Genomic DNA, 16,752 nt, shown 5'->3' on the forward strand with positions numbered 1-16,752 from the left:
GTTGAATGTAGTAGGTTTGTGGGTTTGACCTCTTCAAGTTTCAACTCGGTTTTCTTTATGCAAAGCTGCTGTGTTGTACTGCAAATTCCAGACACTTACATTACTAATAATCATAAATTTTGCAACAAAAGGTTCACGCGTAAATTACTTGCCCTTATTAGAGGATTCCTCGCATACAAACCTTTGGCATCTAAATAAAGACCAGAACCAGAAGACATTGAAAGCAAATGTGACTTTAAACATGTAGTTGGCAGGTAAGTTTGTATTTTGATGGCATCTAGCTAAGTCAGGAAAGCATCATTGCATGAACTGCAATCTTTACCAAAAGCACATATTCATGCTTTGACTACATGAACACGCATGTGCTTTCAAATTTATGTCAAGACATATGCTAGTGGAAACTCAACAAAAAAACTCTTCTTTCCAATGTATGTCTGCCTACTCTAATCCACAAAACCTAGCAAAATCATTGTTCAGGTTTCTCCATAACCTCAATGTGGGGATCTTGTCATAATTTTATTTGGTTTTTCTTGGTTTCAGACAAGGGAGACTCTAGTTCTAATTATATGGTCCAATTCCATCCCAATTTGCCTTAATTTCACACGGGAAGGAGTGGAAATGTACCCTGAATGCATCAATTACTATGCTTAATATATGAAGCTATCAAAACAAACAAGTGACTTTGCTTTGCTCTTTATTATAAAGATTTTCTGAAAAAGGAAACTAGGTTTTTTTTTATAATTAAACTTTATATGTATACGGTTATCACCCAAAATGATAACATATAATTAAACTTTACTATTTCTTGTAGTATATATTATAATTAGAATAAGGAATAACAATCTTTGAAGCAATAGGAATTGCTAAGAGCCTGTTTGGTGTTCATAACGGTTATTTTTTAAAGTATTTTTTATTTGAAAATATATCAAAATAATATTTTATTATTATTTTTTAAAATTTAATTTTGATATCAGTATATTAAACGATATGAAAACATAAAAAAATTAAATTAAAAATTAAAAAAAAATATTTTTTATTTTTTAAAAATACAAAAATAAATACAAATAAACTTGTTTGAACGAAACTCTGATGTCATCATCGTACTAATGGGATGTGGTATACATTGCTTGCCACTACTTTTGGACCATATCCTACGTTTGTGTTTATCTTTATTGCTGTCTGTTCAAATTTGATCCAGGGATGGTGATCCACAACTGCATAACTTTTTTTGTTGCTAATTAATATACCAAAAAAAGAAGAAGATTACTGATCAACCGTTGGATGAGTTAGGCCATAAATCCTAGGGATGGGAATTTTGGAAGAGCCATTTCAGGTTTTTTATTTATTTAATATTCTTACATATATCTATCACCATGAATAGTAAGTTCCATGATGGAAGAGCATGCGTAATCAAATTATTCTTGCAAGCGTGACAACATTTTTGTACGAGTAAACATGCCCTCTATCTCTTCTTGTTCTTGTTCTTTTTTTATATTTCTAATTTCTAAATGAATTAGCTAGCTACAGTGGTGGGGTGGCATTTCCTCACATAGGGGAAAGGTCTCAAAGAAAAACTTGGTATATAGTATAATCAGATTGATTTTTTTTTTAAATTGTTGTGTTACACATATGGTGAGCATGGACATCATGCCATAATCTAGAGAGTTTGGGATAATTACAATGTAACTAGATAAAATTAAAATAAAATCAAAATCAATATTTTTTTATTTTAATTTTAAAATTTTATTTTTCATTTATTAACCAGTAATTTATTTCTATCATATAGGTTGTGTGATTTTTGATACGAGATGTAGAAAAAAGAAAAACAATGTTAAAGAAAGAGAGCTTCAGGCAGGAAAGATGTGGCAGTTTAAAAAGATTTCATACCTCTATACGTCTCGGAGATTGTATGAGCAAATTATATTTAGCACGTGGCGTTCGAGTGTTTTGTGTAACACTCACAATCTGGTGTGGAAAACCAGAAGATGGAGATTCAATGTTTCATTACCATGCACACTGACGGATCCATTTTGTTCTTTTCACATGCGAAGCAGATGGTACGATTATTATTTTTTATTATTACATTTATTTTTTAAATTGTTGTTTTATATGAATATGTTTATCTAATAACATTTTTCTTTTGCATACTACAATTATTGGACACGAACCAAGACCGACAAAGTTTTTGTAGAAACACACGTATGAAATTATGACTATCGGAAAAGGGGTGCAACAACTTATGGATAACCGAGCTCAGAAGTTCATGGTATGTTGGGTTTCAACAATTTCTTTTCTTAAGTTATTATTATTTTTTAAATTTGTTGACCTTTTTTTTTCCAGGAAATATATAACACCTGGTTGTAAGAGAGAACAGGGATGATCCTTCGGTCCATCGGGAACTCGATCTAAAAATATGATTGGAGGTAGGATCGTTTAATGGACCTGATAGCAATTGAGTTTACGGTATCTCAAACATTATGACCGAGGACTTACAAATAGACCAAAGTGTTTTAATCATTGAATGCTCGTAATCAGTTTCGAGCACTCAAACTTCAAAGTTCGAGGAGATTTTAAACCAACACGTTAAAGCTCGGACCGAGGTACATTTCCACTCCTTCCAGTGTGAAATTAACCTCGACAATTGGATATGGAGTTGGAATCACACTTGAGTGGTACGTGTTCTCCCCCTTATCGTCCCTCTAGTCCTCGTAACGACTCGCCTCCTTTAGTCTATTTTTTCTAGATGAATTGTATTCGAACTAATAAATTTTTAAATTTATAATAAATATTTGATTTTTATTTTAATTTAATTTCTTTTAACTATTTTCTACTTAATTTATTATTTTTTAAAAATACTTTACTAAAATTACTAACGCTCTTTCTGACAGGTTAAATCTGTTGGTATATTTTAGAGAATTGAAAAAGAATTACTGAAAATGCCATTGCTACTATTTAATCATCAACAATTTAATTCTGTTGATAATATTAAAAATCACTAATACCGATAGAATAAAGCAAGTAAATGTTTTTTGTTTGGTGCGCTTATTCCTTTTATAAATTCATCGTTGATTATTTTACCCATAAAATTACAGACAAAAAAGGAATCATCGAGGAAAGTTTTCCAACAAACAGTAACCATATGTAAGCATGTTGGTAAAAGTCTTGTCGGCGGAATAAGTTCAGAATATTTTGTCGATAAATTGCAAAATTCTGGTAATTTGTAGGATGTAGATAGATGTTTTCTATCAAGTATAAAGTAAATAGAATCATTGAAAAATACAAATCAAGAATTGTAGCAAAGGTATATACTCCGATGTATGACACAGACTACCAATAGATTGTTTTCGTTAGCAAAGTTTAATACAGTCTGAGTTATGATATCTCTCTAGCTATGAATTTAGATTGGTTTTTACATCAATTTGATGTAAAAATTATTTCTCCACAGAGATCTTGAGAAAGAATTGTAAATGGATATTCTACTTGAATACACTGTAGGCTTGCTTAAAGGAGTAATTTGTTAATTGCAAAAGGAATTAGTATGGGTTAAAACATTTACTCCGTGCATAGTTTAGATGGTCTCGTTCAATTATGAAGAAATATAAATTAAGACAAAGTAATTCAAATCATTCTTTATTCTTGAAAAATAAATTAAAAAAAGGATAATAATATTGATATAGGTTGATGACATGATAATTATATACATGATATAAAATGAATTTCAAGACTTTAATAAATCATAGTAACTGAATTCAAAATAAAGAGTCTTGAAGCATATATAGTTTTAAAACTTGGCTCGGCCCGGCGGGTCGACCTGAGACTCGGCCGATCCGGGACTGAAACTAGGCCGGGTTGAAGAAAAAACAGGGAAAGGAAAAATCTGGTATGACTCGGCTGACTCGGCGACCCGGTTGACCTGGCAAGACCCAGTTAAAAACCCGGTTGCAACCTGTTGACTTTTGTTTTTTTTTTTTTTTACTAAAATGAAGTCGTTTTGATTTTTTTAAATAAAAAAATTGACCTGAACTACTCGATGACCCGGTCAAAACCCGGAACCCGGGTCTTGAACCGGGCTGGCCACTGGATCAGGTTCAAAATATTTTCTAGAAATTAAATTCGCCAGATCAATCAAACACCCCTTCAATTGGTGTTACAACTTACAATATAAAGCGAAGGTTTTTTTTATATCCCGGCAAAATCTTCATTTCCACGTAAGAAACGAATTAAGTAGCAAGAAACTTCTATTTGTTGGTGTTTTAAATTATATATTGCTATTATTACCATATTATTTTCCCATCCAACGATAATATAAATATTTTTAGATTATTTCATGCATTAATTAAAATTAATTTATTTTAAAGGATATTAAAGGACACATTAAAATTAATTAATTAATAATTTTAACTTTTCACTCTATATATACTCCAATTAATTTTCTTCAGGATATATTCTTAATTGGATTTAATGTATGTAAAAAGGAAATTCAGTTTACTGAATTCTCAACGGCCCAAATAGCAACGTTGTAATCGAACAACCTCGTTAGAGTCAAAGTCAAATCAAGAACTTCCACCAATAGTAAATCAACACGTTAAGATCCATTTTAAGAAAGATGACGTGTGAACACATCTGGAAATGACAAACTGATACCCATAAAATAATTTTGTTTTTCAATGTGAAAAGACCACTTATCCATTTCCCCTCACTCCTTATACATTACGTTGGATTAATATTTTTAAAAAAGATTATTTTTTTATTTTAATTTATTTTTTTATATATATTTTCAAATCATTTTGATATATTAATGTTAAAAATTATTTTTAAAAATAAAAAAATATTATTTTAATATATTTTTGTACAAAAAACACTTTAAAAAACATAAAATACCCATTCCTAAACATCCCTTACAGCATAAATAATGGTTGAGACGGTGGCGTAAAGATAAAACTCTGCAAACATGAATTATTTTTATGGCTTCTCATTTAATGATGTGAATGATCATATACTAATTAGAAGATGCTTAGTACGTGTTTGATTTCGTTACTAATTAACTGTAATTAATTACGTATATATATATATATATTATATATATATATATATATATTATATATATATATATATAAAGCAAACTACGTAGACAAACAAGCATTTAATTATGGTATTAAAGGTTATCTAGAAAAAAAAATAACCCTAAGCTGCATTTAATTTCTACAGAAAACCTTATATATATAGGTTTTCTGTAGAAATTAAATGCAGCTTAGGGTTATTTTTTTTTCTAGATAACCTTTAATACCATAATTAAATGCTTGTTTGTCTACGTAGTTTGCTTTATATATATATATATATATATATATATATATAGAAAGAGAAGAAAAGACAACCAAAGCAATTCTTGAAACATAACTCTCTCTTTCTACAAACTCTGTAGTTCTCTATTATTGGTGGGTCTTTCTCTCTCTTTAGGGTTTCTTCAAAATATCCAACTTTCTCTTGTTTTTTCACAATTTTTTTTGTTATAATCCGGGTTCTGATTCTTAAAGGCAATAATCACCTCCTTGTTCTTAAGAGGAGAACAAGAAACGAGGAAAATAAAAACTCAAAAGAAAACGAAAGACTGCTCTAGCTAGTACACATAACAAGTAAATATATCATAAACTTAGATATATGTATTAATTTCAAAGAAAGAAGGGTTTCTGATTGTTTTTTTTTTTATGGGTTGTAATAATATTTAAGGAGTATGGGGAGAGGTAGGGTGGAGCTGAAGAGGATAGAGAACAAGATAAACAGGCAGGTGACGTTTGCGAAGAGAAGAAATGGGTTGTTGAAGAAAGCTTATGAGCTATCTGTACTTTGTGAAGCTGAGGTTGCTCTCATCATCTTCTCCAACCGTGGCAAGCTCTTTGAGTTTTGTAGCACATCTAAGTATGACCCTTTTTCCCTTTCCTTCTCACCTCCATCTTCAATACATTCTTCCTTTTCGTTTTTGATTCATTATATGTTGGATCCGTTTATTAGCTATCTTGATTTTTTCATGGACTTGATATTTCGTGTGATTCTTGTCCCACAAAGCAAGCTTCTTTACATCTTTCTCTATCTAACAAATTTTCAGCATTTACTTTTTCTGGGGCCTATTAGAATGGTCACTTTTTAATTTTGATGGTAACTTCGGTTAAGAACTTGGTGAAGTGTGTTAGTTTGTGAAATTTTCTTGTTGTTTTCATTAACTCTTTGTTTACTTTTGTTATAATCCTTGTGATGCTCAAATCAATTATATTTTTGTTTGATCTGCTCTGTGCAATAGTTTCTTCATGGGATCTGAATCAAATTTAAAGTCTCTTTGTTGTTCATCATTGAAATCTTGATGTTTGCTTCTGGGTGAGCTATAGAGCACCTAACTGATTAAGTATTTATTTGAAAAAAGATTCATTAGTAGCACAAAATTCTTCTTGTTGTTGTTGTTTTTTTTCCTCTCAAGAAGCTTGAAATTCCTTGATAAAATACTTCGCTACTGATTCTGTTTTCTCTTTCCCCCAAGTTGAAAAAAAAGAAGAACAAAAGAGATTGATATATCCTGCAGCTGGCAGTTCTTCTAAGTTCGGTTTTTAACATTTTTTTTTTTTTGAGAAAAAGTTTGCTTTGAAAAATGCTAATAAATGAAGTTGAGTAGATTATCCTGGGAACCTGTTCTTACCCATGAGGCAATTCGGATTCGTTTGAGAGAGCTGCGAGCTGTGAAAAGCCCTATAATTACTTGGCCATATTCAACTGTTATCTGCTAGGTATAAAAAGCACTTCTCCCTTCTCCCTTGTTACATGGTTCTTACAGAAATCCACGTAGGCACTTGTTTCAATAAAGAAACTGCGGTTAATTATTAATTAAACTAAAAAACAAATGAATGATTGATTTGAGAAATATTCGGGGGATTCGGGGTTTTATAAAAAAATGATTTTTTATTTTTATTTTTAAATGATTTTGATGTGAAAAATAATTTTTTTTAAATAAAAATTTTATTATTTTAATATATTTAAAAAATAACATTCTAAAAAATAACTACACCAACAATGATCCAAACATCCTCAGCGCATGAGTTTTGGGTATTTTAATACTTTTATTGGGATTAGTAATCAATTGATTTATCATTTTTTTTTGTCTTAAAAAGAAAACTACGGTTAAAATCATAATATTTCGAGGTTGGATTAATTTAGTGCCATTTATTAGCAATCCATTGTAGTTTCTTGAGTGTTTCAATCATTAATCTTGTAATCTTTGAGTGCAAACATGTATGTGTTTGTTGCTGTTAATTAACTTCTCCTTGTATAGGCAAGAGAGGCTAGAGATAGACATTAAGAATGTAAAACTGACATTTGCTAGGGTTTTTGTCTTATAACTCCAGCTCTAGGGCAAATAGATTTCAAACTTTCATAACTGACGATAGTTAATTAACATAACAGCAAACACAATTACCCTCTTCCCAATCAATCATAGAAGTTAATCAATGTGTGAAATAAAAATGTAATCATCATCGATTGTAGTATGTTTGTTATTTGGCTTGATCATCTCAAGGACTAAATTCTTTTTAGTATCCAAAATTCACATATTTAGAACTTGGACATCCAAAGCTTTGGAAAGAAAATGGGAAAGAAGAATAAAATACAAAGTTCATGCATCCACTCCAATGAAAACACCCAAAGACTTGGTGAATAAAATTTATATAAATTCCATGTATAAATTTATATAAATTTCATGTATAAATTTATAAATCAAAATTCAGAAACTAGTTACAATCAACTGCAACATGCCGAAATTTAATGAAATGCTTCTACTAATCAATAATATTAATAAAAAAACACACTTAATCTCCACTATTGAGTATGAATCTTTCTTGTTGATTTAGAAGCTAATAGCCCTTCTAATTCCATAGTATTTATTATAATTTTATTGCATCCTCAAGGATTAAGGGGTCATTTGTTTTTGAGGCACTAGCCTCCAGCCACTTTGGCTAAATAGAATGGATCATATTGCTAAAACCAAGAGATTATCTAATTATTCAAGACATAAGCTTTGCCCCCAAGCTACTTAGGTTTTTTCGGGCATCATTATTGGTGTTGCATGTGGGAAAAGTGATTAAAAAGCTGTGAGTTTCTTTCTAATGACATTTCAAAGTCTTTACATGGCATACACTATGACACACTTGGGCTATAACGCTTGATGAATCTACAAATTATCACGAGCAATTTTGCTCATCTGAACTTCCAACAGCTCATCAACCAAGTGTAACCTGTCACTTGGGTTGTGTTGGCTACTCAAGGGCAAAATTAACTTTTGTTACCTCAACAAATCTTGGCACTTGTGGCATCCCCACCTTTGGAAGGGATTGACCATAGGTCTCTCTAGTACAATAGCACAACTCTCCAAAGAATTGATCATAAGACTCTTTAAAGTCCAATAAATCACCTCATGATATATTATCCTTGATAGAATGTAAGTTTATTTTTAAATTAAAATAATTCTCTGAAATACACTTTCTACCTACAAATCTTCAATGGAAGCTTCTGAACTCTTGCACACTCTTCTTGTAAGGGGGTTTTCTTGGTGTAATTACACACTCTCTTTAGAAGAGGTTCTCTCTAGTGCTATTGCATAACATCTTTGGAAGGAGTTCTTCCTAATGCAATTGCACACTCTCATTGGAAAGGATTCTCCTTAGTATGGTTGCATAATCTCATTGGAAGCGGTTCTTCCTAATGCAATAGCTCCACCCTCCATGATAACTTAAGATGGTCAACCTCAACAAAGCAACAAAACCCTCATCTTATGACCAAATATATACCACTAATTAAGGCTAACTGGAACCTAGAGAACTAACACAATTCTTTAAATAGGCTCTCGGACTTTATGGTTTGGTCTCTCTCTTCAGTGAGAGGCTCTCACGCCCTATAGCATGGGGCTTCATTTCTTAAAAATTTCCTTAAATACTATAACTCTTCAAGAAAGGGATTGACTTGGTATATATTCTTAGTGCAATAGCACCACCCTTAGGTTCCCCTTCGCCCCTTAGAAAAATTTCCAAGTATGGGTGTCAATATGGAAACATCCTCTCTTCCCTTTAAAAATTTTCTAAATATAGACGTCGATAATAATTCATCCCCCTCTCCCAGCCTCTTAGAATATTTTCTAAATATAGGCTTACCCTACTTAGGTTTCTTCACCTATTAGAAAAATTTTCGAATGATGGATTCTTTTATAATTTCACCTCACCCTCCTGAAAAATTTTCTATGTATGGGTTCCTTCATAGTTCATCTCTACATACTTAGAAATTCTTTTTTCAAACATGAAGCATACCCTTACATATAGGCTCTCTGTTATATTAACCGGGGATTTAACCCGCTTCTCATATAAAAAAATCAACAAACTCTTTGTACCGGTTATTTTTACAAGTTTTTACGTATAAATATCACAGACTAAGGAAAGGACCCAGATTTAAAAGCCCAAACAATCATTATAAAACCCAATCTCCATCATAAAACCCAATCTCCCTTAGGCCCAACTAAGGAAAGGACCCACGCTCCATTGGCCTCGGTTAGAAGAAGGGCCCACCTTCTTTAGACACAATTACATTTTGGATGATACTCTCTCTATACCCATTAATTGTATAAAAGTCCTCTAAGGACCTACTATATTTCCATTGATATTATTGTTATGCAAGAGATAATGTGTAAAAGTCCATTAAGAGCCTACCATATTTTCATCCACATTAATACATATGTTAAGGATATTTTTCCTTATTAATACATATGTCAATGATATTTCTCATCAACATTAATATATGTGTCAGAGATATTTTCTCTCTTTAATACTATCAGGACAATATTACACTTTAGCCCCCCCTCTCCATAAAAAAAACTCATGGGTTATAAATAAATCATTAATCCTTTAAATAAAAGGTTTGGAATCTCCATTCTCTATTGCATATTTATTTCTCGAGTATCTTTCTGTAATATTATTGCATTTTCTTTTAAAAATTCATTTACTTAATCATCGGAGAGTCCTCAAGTTCACCAAAAAAGTTTAAAATCTCCATTCTCTAATGCATATTTATTTTCAAAGTATCTCTCTGTAATATTATTGCATTTTCTCTCAAAAAACCATTGACTTAATCATTAGAGAGTTATCAAATTCACTAAAGAGGACCTTTTGTAGGTATCAGACACCTGTCTCTAATCACTTTGGCTAGGAAGAATGAATCAGATTGTCAGAACCAAAAGATTAACTGATTATCCAAGATATAAGCCTTACCCTCAAACTATTTGGAGTTTTTTTGGATATCATCACATCCCTTTTTAAAAAACTTGTTTTGATGAGTTTTCCCCCCTCGAAAACTACTACAAGACAACATATAAACATATTATCTTTATTTCTCAAAATGAAAATTAAAAATAATAACAAAATTCAAATGTAAGTACCGGTTAATAATGTTATAGATTAATAGGCAAAGTTGAATAGCATTGTCTCAAACAACTTAACATTATATTAAGAGACACTAAGAGCACATATATTTTTTAAATTTTTATATCTTTTTTTTTTCAAAAATGTATTTTACAAAAATTCTATCAACTTAAAATACTTTATAATTAATTTAATTTATTTATTAAAAAATGTTTCAACTTGTAAAGTTTCATAAAAAATTTTATAAACAATAATCCACTCATCAATGTCATCGAATCCACCACCCCCACGACCACCTCCACTCCATCACCCCCACCATCATCATCTACATCCATTAACTGTTACAATCAATACTTTATCATCATAATACATTATTATCATTTTATTATTACCATCACTACATACAATTATTTTTCAACCATAAATATTTTTACGTAACCAAAACAAACGCCTTCGTAGAGATAATTACAATGAAAATTAGTGCACCGGTCAAAAAAGAAAAGGAAAAAGAAGAGAAAGAGAAATAAACGATAGAAGTCACTTTGTTTTCACGTTTAAAACATGGCCAAATAATTGAATTGGAAAGACGTGGTTACGGAGTAGAACCAGAACTGTGAATGGGAGTTCGAGACATGATGTCTTAAATACCAAAATTGAGAATTATAAAGTTTTTATGGGAAATTTGAAAAAAAAAAAAAAGAAGTTCAAACTTAGTTGATTTTACTTTTTTTAGAGCTTAAAGATCACATCGCAAGAGATGTGGAGGCTGTAAATGAAAAAAATAATAATCGTAAAGCAATCAAACTGTGTAACTTCAAAGTTGGGTTTCAGTATTGGTTTTGACTGGTTTACTGGTTATTGACCTAGTGTAACCAGTTTTGAAATTGTTCGATGAGTACACTACGTTTAGAAATATTGAGGGAATCCACAATGTAACTTTAAATAATATATGTTTTTTCAATTATATCCTTGCATAAATTATTTTTCTATGTACAAGATTACCATATTGAAAAATATGTTATATATAAAATTACGTTCATAGGTTTGTCCCGAAATATTTATGCATATGAAAACCCTACATGCATCAATACCATATATGTAGGTTAAACCAGGCCTCTCTTCTCGTGGTAGATCGAGGGTTGGCATTTGTCACATTCATGGAATATATCATGGAGATGGAAAGAAAGAAATGTACATCTTGAGGTCAATATGAACATTCATTCATTTGTTCCACAGCGTAGAAGGGCAAGGAGAAATTCTTGCACGATGATTGGATGGATAAAATATCACCAGATCTTATAATTTACTGTACCTCTCGATCTCTTGTAGGAAATTAATGAGCTAGGTCATAGAAAAAAAGGGGTTATGGCTTATTTCTAGTAGTATATATAGTTAAAGCCAAATTATATATTTATTCAAGATTTTAAAGAGGGCAAAATAACATACATGTGGTTTCCAGATCGATGCTGAAACAGGCCTTTTATTTTTTATACAAGGCTTCACTGCCATTGTTATGGTTAGATTACGAATGTTTGCTTAACAGTTACCACTTAACACCCTCTTGCGTAAGCTCCTGATTAATATAATGTTCTTGTTTTATGAAAAACAAGAACAAATTTCATTTTTGCATATCTGATTTTCCAATAATCAGACTGTGGTTTGGTTAGACTTATTTCATGCCTTTCCCTTTTACAGCATGCTCAAGACCCTGGAAAGGTATCAGAAGTGCAGCTATGGGGCAGAAGAAGTCAACAAACCAGCCAAGGAGCTCGAGGTAAGCTTAGTTGTATTCTTTTTACAGCAATGTAGATGACTACAGTGTAATGCAATTTTCAGATGAAGTACAGAGTATTCATTATTCTTCTCTCATAATCTTACATAATTCGTTGAAACATCTCGATATTAAATGAGAGGTTTTAATTAGAATTTTGCTCTTTGACTACTTTGAACATACGGTAACACAAAATTAAATGCATCAGGTTGTGCTCTCATTATTATTTACATAGGTAAATTACAAAATTTAATGAACTCTAAAGTTAAAAAATTTTCGTAGCTATAAATACTCATCTATGCAAATTGTATGATGTATTGAAAGAAATTAACAAAAACAAAAGTGAAGTATTTTCTCATTATTTTCAGGTGGGAATTTTATTGGCCAAAAGGTATATATGTCGAGCTTTAGGCTTTACCTTTTATAGAGAGAATGTACCACCCACACGAAGATTTATTTGGATTTTTGTATCAGAAACGAGTTAAAGAGAAAGTCTGTCTGTTGTTTCAGTTTTTTAAGGCTTTGCCAAATCGCATAGGCTTGAATGTTCTTTTGACTAGGAATCGAGGTGTTCGTTCCTTTTTTCGTGGTCTATTTTATTAATTATATATTAGTGTTTTATAGTTCTTTTGGTTGTAAAAGGAAGGTTTTAACTGTAGGACCTCTCTAGGAAGAATATCAGTTGAATTACATTGGCGCAGTACAAATCAATTTGAGGCATGTATATCTTGCTTTCTTTTAAGGAGATTCAAGTCTTTTAAAATTTAGAAAATCCTTCAAAAACTTGTGCAACAATTTAGTTGGGTTATTGTACCATAACGGGCACAAATGAAAGAGACTGCTCATTCAATATAGAAAATGATTCGATTATATGGATGGTGAAAGGTTATGCTGTTGTTCCCACAATATATAAAAAGGTTAGGTATATTAATTAAGAAAGGAAGAAGAATTACGATTAAGTGTTCATTATGCTCTACTTAATATCTGACTTCATGGGTGCTATGGTTTTCTAACCAAGCCTGAGACATATCATGTTTTGTTCATTTATGAGATGACTTGCGTTAGAATTAAGAACTTCAGTTATAATTCTTGGTTTGTAGTTTCATATGACTTGGGTTTATGATTGCAGAGCAGCTACAGGGAGTACCTGAAAGTGAAAGCAAAATTTGAGACCCTACAAAGAACGCAGAGGTAACCACAATAACAAGCATCCGGGAGATATTATTTAGCAACTTTTACTTTTTAAGTTATTTAGTTGCGCCATGCGCCTGGAGATGTGGTTAAAGCTGAAGTTTCTTGCCAAATTGTAAAAGTTTAGTGAACGCTGCCTTGTTATCAAATATATGCAGATTTCTTATCCTTGATAAATTTCCTTTTGTACTGCAGGAACCTTCTTGGAGAGGACCTCGGACCTCTGAATACAAAAGAGCTCGAGCAGCTCGAGCGTCATTTAGAGTCGTCATTGAAGCAAGTTCGGTCAACTAAGGTAATATAAATTTTTATTGTTATATTTTTCTTTCTATCATGCATCAAGGAAAAATCAACTTCATATTTCACATTAAGATGATTTTCTGGGTATCAATTACTAGCATTAATGTTCTATGATGTTAAAATTTCATGGACTACAAATCAAGACAAGGGTACTTGGAAGATAGACGCAACAAGGTGTTCTAGCGACAAAACTAATTCTTGTATTAGGATTTTTTTTTTCTTAATTCAGTTATTGTTGAGTTATAGCTTTCTTTTGCTATTTCTTTCCTATCGTTTCCTGGTTTTCCTTTACGGCCTTAAGATAGGCGTAAAATGGCTATCTTTCTTTCAGCCATTTGTTTGTGCCGCCTGTTCTAGCTGTATAGTAGTGGATTTGATGTTCCCGTCTTTGTTAGGAAAGATCAATGGTTCCTTGATTCTGTAGCTCCTGCTAGGACGGGCTGATAGAATCCTCCCATATAGTTCTGCAATTACAATCGGCTGTGAGTTTACTGTAGAAAATGATAGACTATGAGATTGTCTCTTGGCTTGGCTTTCATAGGCTAAGAGCCTGCTGGTCTTATCTTTTGAGAAAAGCATGGAGAGTTCATAGTGCTTTGTGTATCTTGTTTTTGCTGAAAAGAAAATACTAGTTCTTCTACATTGTGCTTGTTGATATTATTATCATTCCATGCCACTTTGCAGACCCAGTATATGCTCGACCAACTTGGTGATCTTCAAAATAAGGTATATGAAAGTGACAGTTAGTGTATAATTAGTGCAACTCACTTTATGTTACTTCCAATGCTAACTGAAAAGTATTTTGAGTACAGGAACATATGTTGCTGGAAGCAAACAGAGCTTTGACAATAAAGGTAATATTTCACCTTGTTTTATCCAAACTGATTTTATACTGTATGAGAGGCTAGACTTGTTGGTGGTGACTTGCTAGCCCCAGGTATATAGAAATTTGTTTTCTGCGAGGTTGTCATGAGTATTCTTAAATTTTCTTAAAGGCCCTGTATCTCTCATGCTAATCAGGATATTATAAAGAATCCATCTACAGAGACCCTTAGAACCAAACGCCTTACTGCTTCTCATGATTAAGAAATAGCATTGTTCATCATTTCATGAATGTTTTCAAAAGCTACAAGCATTTCTTCTTACATTCTAAAAGTGGGAAAAAGTAAAAAAAACCGTGTATAAGTTCAGGAGTTTCCTGTTTTTCTTTGTTCTCACTCTCCTTGTTTTCATTTTTTCCCTGTAGTAAAATGCTGGCTAGCATACTCCATTTTTTCCAATTTTGCAACAAATTCAATTCTATAGCACAATAAATTCTGTATAAGTTCTTTCTAAACATACTAATTTGCTGATATACTCATGTTTGTCAGCTAATGTGGTTTGCCTTCTGTTTTCTAATGTTCGGCAGCTGGATGAAATCAGTGCAAGAAATAACCTCCGACCATCATGGGAAGGTGATGATCAGCAAAGTATGTCCTATGGCCATCAGCATGCACAGTCTCAGGGGCTATTCCAGCATTTAGAATGCAATCCCACTTTGCAAATAGGGTAAACATTCAACATCTCAAGATATCTCAATTCCTTTCATCTGATGTGCACTCAGATCAACTAGACTAGGCCTGTGTCCAGAATATTGATTCATTAATTCGACAGCTATCCTAATCTCCTTTCTGTTTATTCATATTGTGAAAACAGCTATAACTCTGTTGGTTCAGACCAGATAGCTGCAACACATGCCGCCCAGCAAGTTCATGGGTTCATTCCAGGGTGGATGCTTTGAAATTTGTGCTCTTGGTTGCTCATAAAGGGACACCTACTATGTAATTGCTTAATTACATCCAAGAGGCATGCAAGAAGTTCTGGAAGACTTAATTTGTTTCTCTATGATTATGAACTCCTTTTCTAACAATTCCATTCACTGAGCTGCTCTCCCTGTATGAGAATAGACAACGCATATGATGGTTCCTCATGGTCATTGCTTAAAGCATCTTAAAAGAGCAAACATTATTGAAATCTTGACATTTTCTTTTCCTTGACACAGACCCTTCCATGGCAGCTCTGGATTCACAGAAACCATCTTACACAAACGTATGAGACAAATCACTCACTTGTACATTTGATAGCCAGGAAAATTTTATCCGTGTGTTTAGCCTAAAGCACACATCATGAGTGAAACTTGAACCATCAAACTATAATTCCAATTGAGTTGTTAAAGGGCTCTTTCATATCGTTTTTTCCTATTCTAAAAAACGATATGAAAGAGCACTATAAAAACTTAAATCTGATTCAGAACACCTTAGCTCACATAGGAACTGGGTCCCAACTCCCAACTCCCAAGCGTTGGGGTCTATCCCAGGCATGATCAAGTTTGAATCAGATGAAAGTTCTCAACTCCCAAACAGTCAGTACATATAGACTAGGATTAGAATCATCCAAATAGAACGAAATTGTTTTAGTGATTAAATTATTTGCGGTGCCAATGCTTTTATTGTATATAAAACTAGGATTAGAATCATCCGAATAGAACGAAATTGTTGGATTTAAAAGAATTCAATATAAACATAATTACCCTGAAATTAATTTAATATATTATTATCTCAATATATATCTAAAAATATTTTAAAATAATATTTTAAAAAATTATTTTTAACATTAATCTATCAAATCAATCCGAAAATATTAAAAAATTTAAATTTAAAGAAAAAATAAATAAATTTTCGTGTAACGGGGACGGTGTCTTGGTGTCTTCAAGAGGACAATGACAGCAGCGACCTACATTTACTACCATAAGAAACAACACGTGGGAGAGTAGCTGCCCCGCTTATTAATAGGCGGTTAAAAAAAGACAGGAAGAAGCAGGTGTAAAGCGTGTACGTTTAAACTTTAAACTGCATCCATCAGCCCATGTATATATACGAGATACGCTATACGTAGGACACGTTATCAAACCCCCCCACCCCCATATATATATATATATATATATATATATATATATATATATATATATATTTACAAAATTCAAAATATCTATCTTTCTTGCAAATATCT

At 32.1% G+C, this 16,752-nt stretch overlaps 1 protein-coding gene across 2 annotated transcripts; it reads left to right on the forward strand.

Moving 5' to 3' along the window:
• The first annotated feature begins 5,343 nt into the window (after positions 1-5,343).
• On the forward strand, positions 5,344-15,717 carry LOC18107344 (agamous-like MADS-box protein MADS2). Of its 2 annotated transcripts, none has more exons than XM_024588924.2 (9): positions 5,344-5,435; positions 5,728-5,916; positions 12,138-12,216; positions 13,343-13,404; positions 13,600-13,699; positions 14,389-14,430; positions 14,517-14,558; positions 15,113-15,252; positions 15,400-15,717. In XM_024588924.2, exons 2-9 carry the CDS (start codon positions 5,732-5,734, stop codon positions 15,482-15,484), a joined length of 735 nt encoding a protein of 244 aa, XP_024444692.1. In that variant the 5' UTR covers positions 5,344-5,435; positions 5,728-5,731; the 3' UTR covers positions 15,485-15,717. The 2 variants fall into 2 exon arrangements, with proteins under 2 accessions (XP_024444692.1, XP_006373395.2); XM_006373333.3 differs by having other exon boundaries at positions 5,370-5,633.
• Positions 15,718-16,752: the final 1,035 nt, after the last annotated feature.

The sequence above is a fragment of the Populus trichocarpa genome, chromosome 17, assembly GCF_000002775.5.
Source record: "Populus trichocarpa isolate Nisqually-1 chromosome 17, P.trichocarpa_v4.1, whole genome shotgun sequence".
NCBI classification, from domain to species: domain Eukaryota; kingdom Viridiplantae; phylum Streptophyta; class Magnoliopsida; order Malpighiales; family Salicaceae; genus Populus; species Populus trichocarpa.

Coding starts and splice junctions, on each gene's coding strand:
- LOC18107344 (XM_024588924.2), top strand. CDS start 5,732: ATGGGGAGAGGTAGGGTGGAGCTGAAGAGGATAGAGAACAAGATAAAC. Junction 12,217..13,342: donor AACCAGCCAAGGAGCTCGAG/GTAAGCTTAGTT, acceptor TTATGATTGCAG/AGCAGCTACAGGGAGTACCT. Junction 15,253..15,399: donor AATCCCACTTTGCAAATAGG/GTAAACATTCAA, acceptor TTGTGAAAACAG/CTATAACTCTGTTGGTTCAG.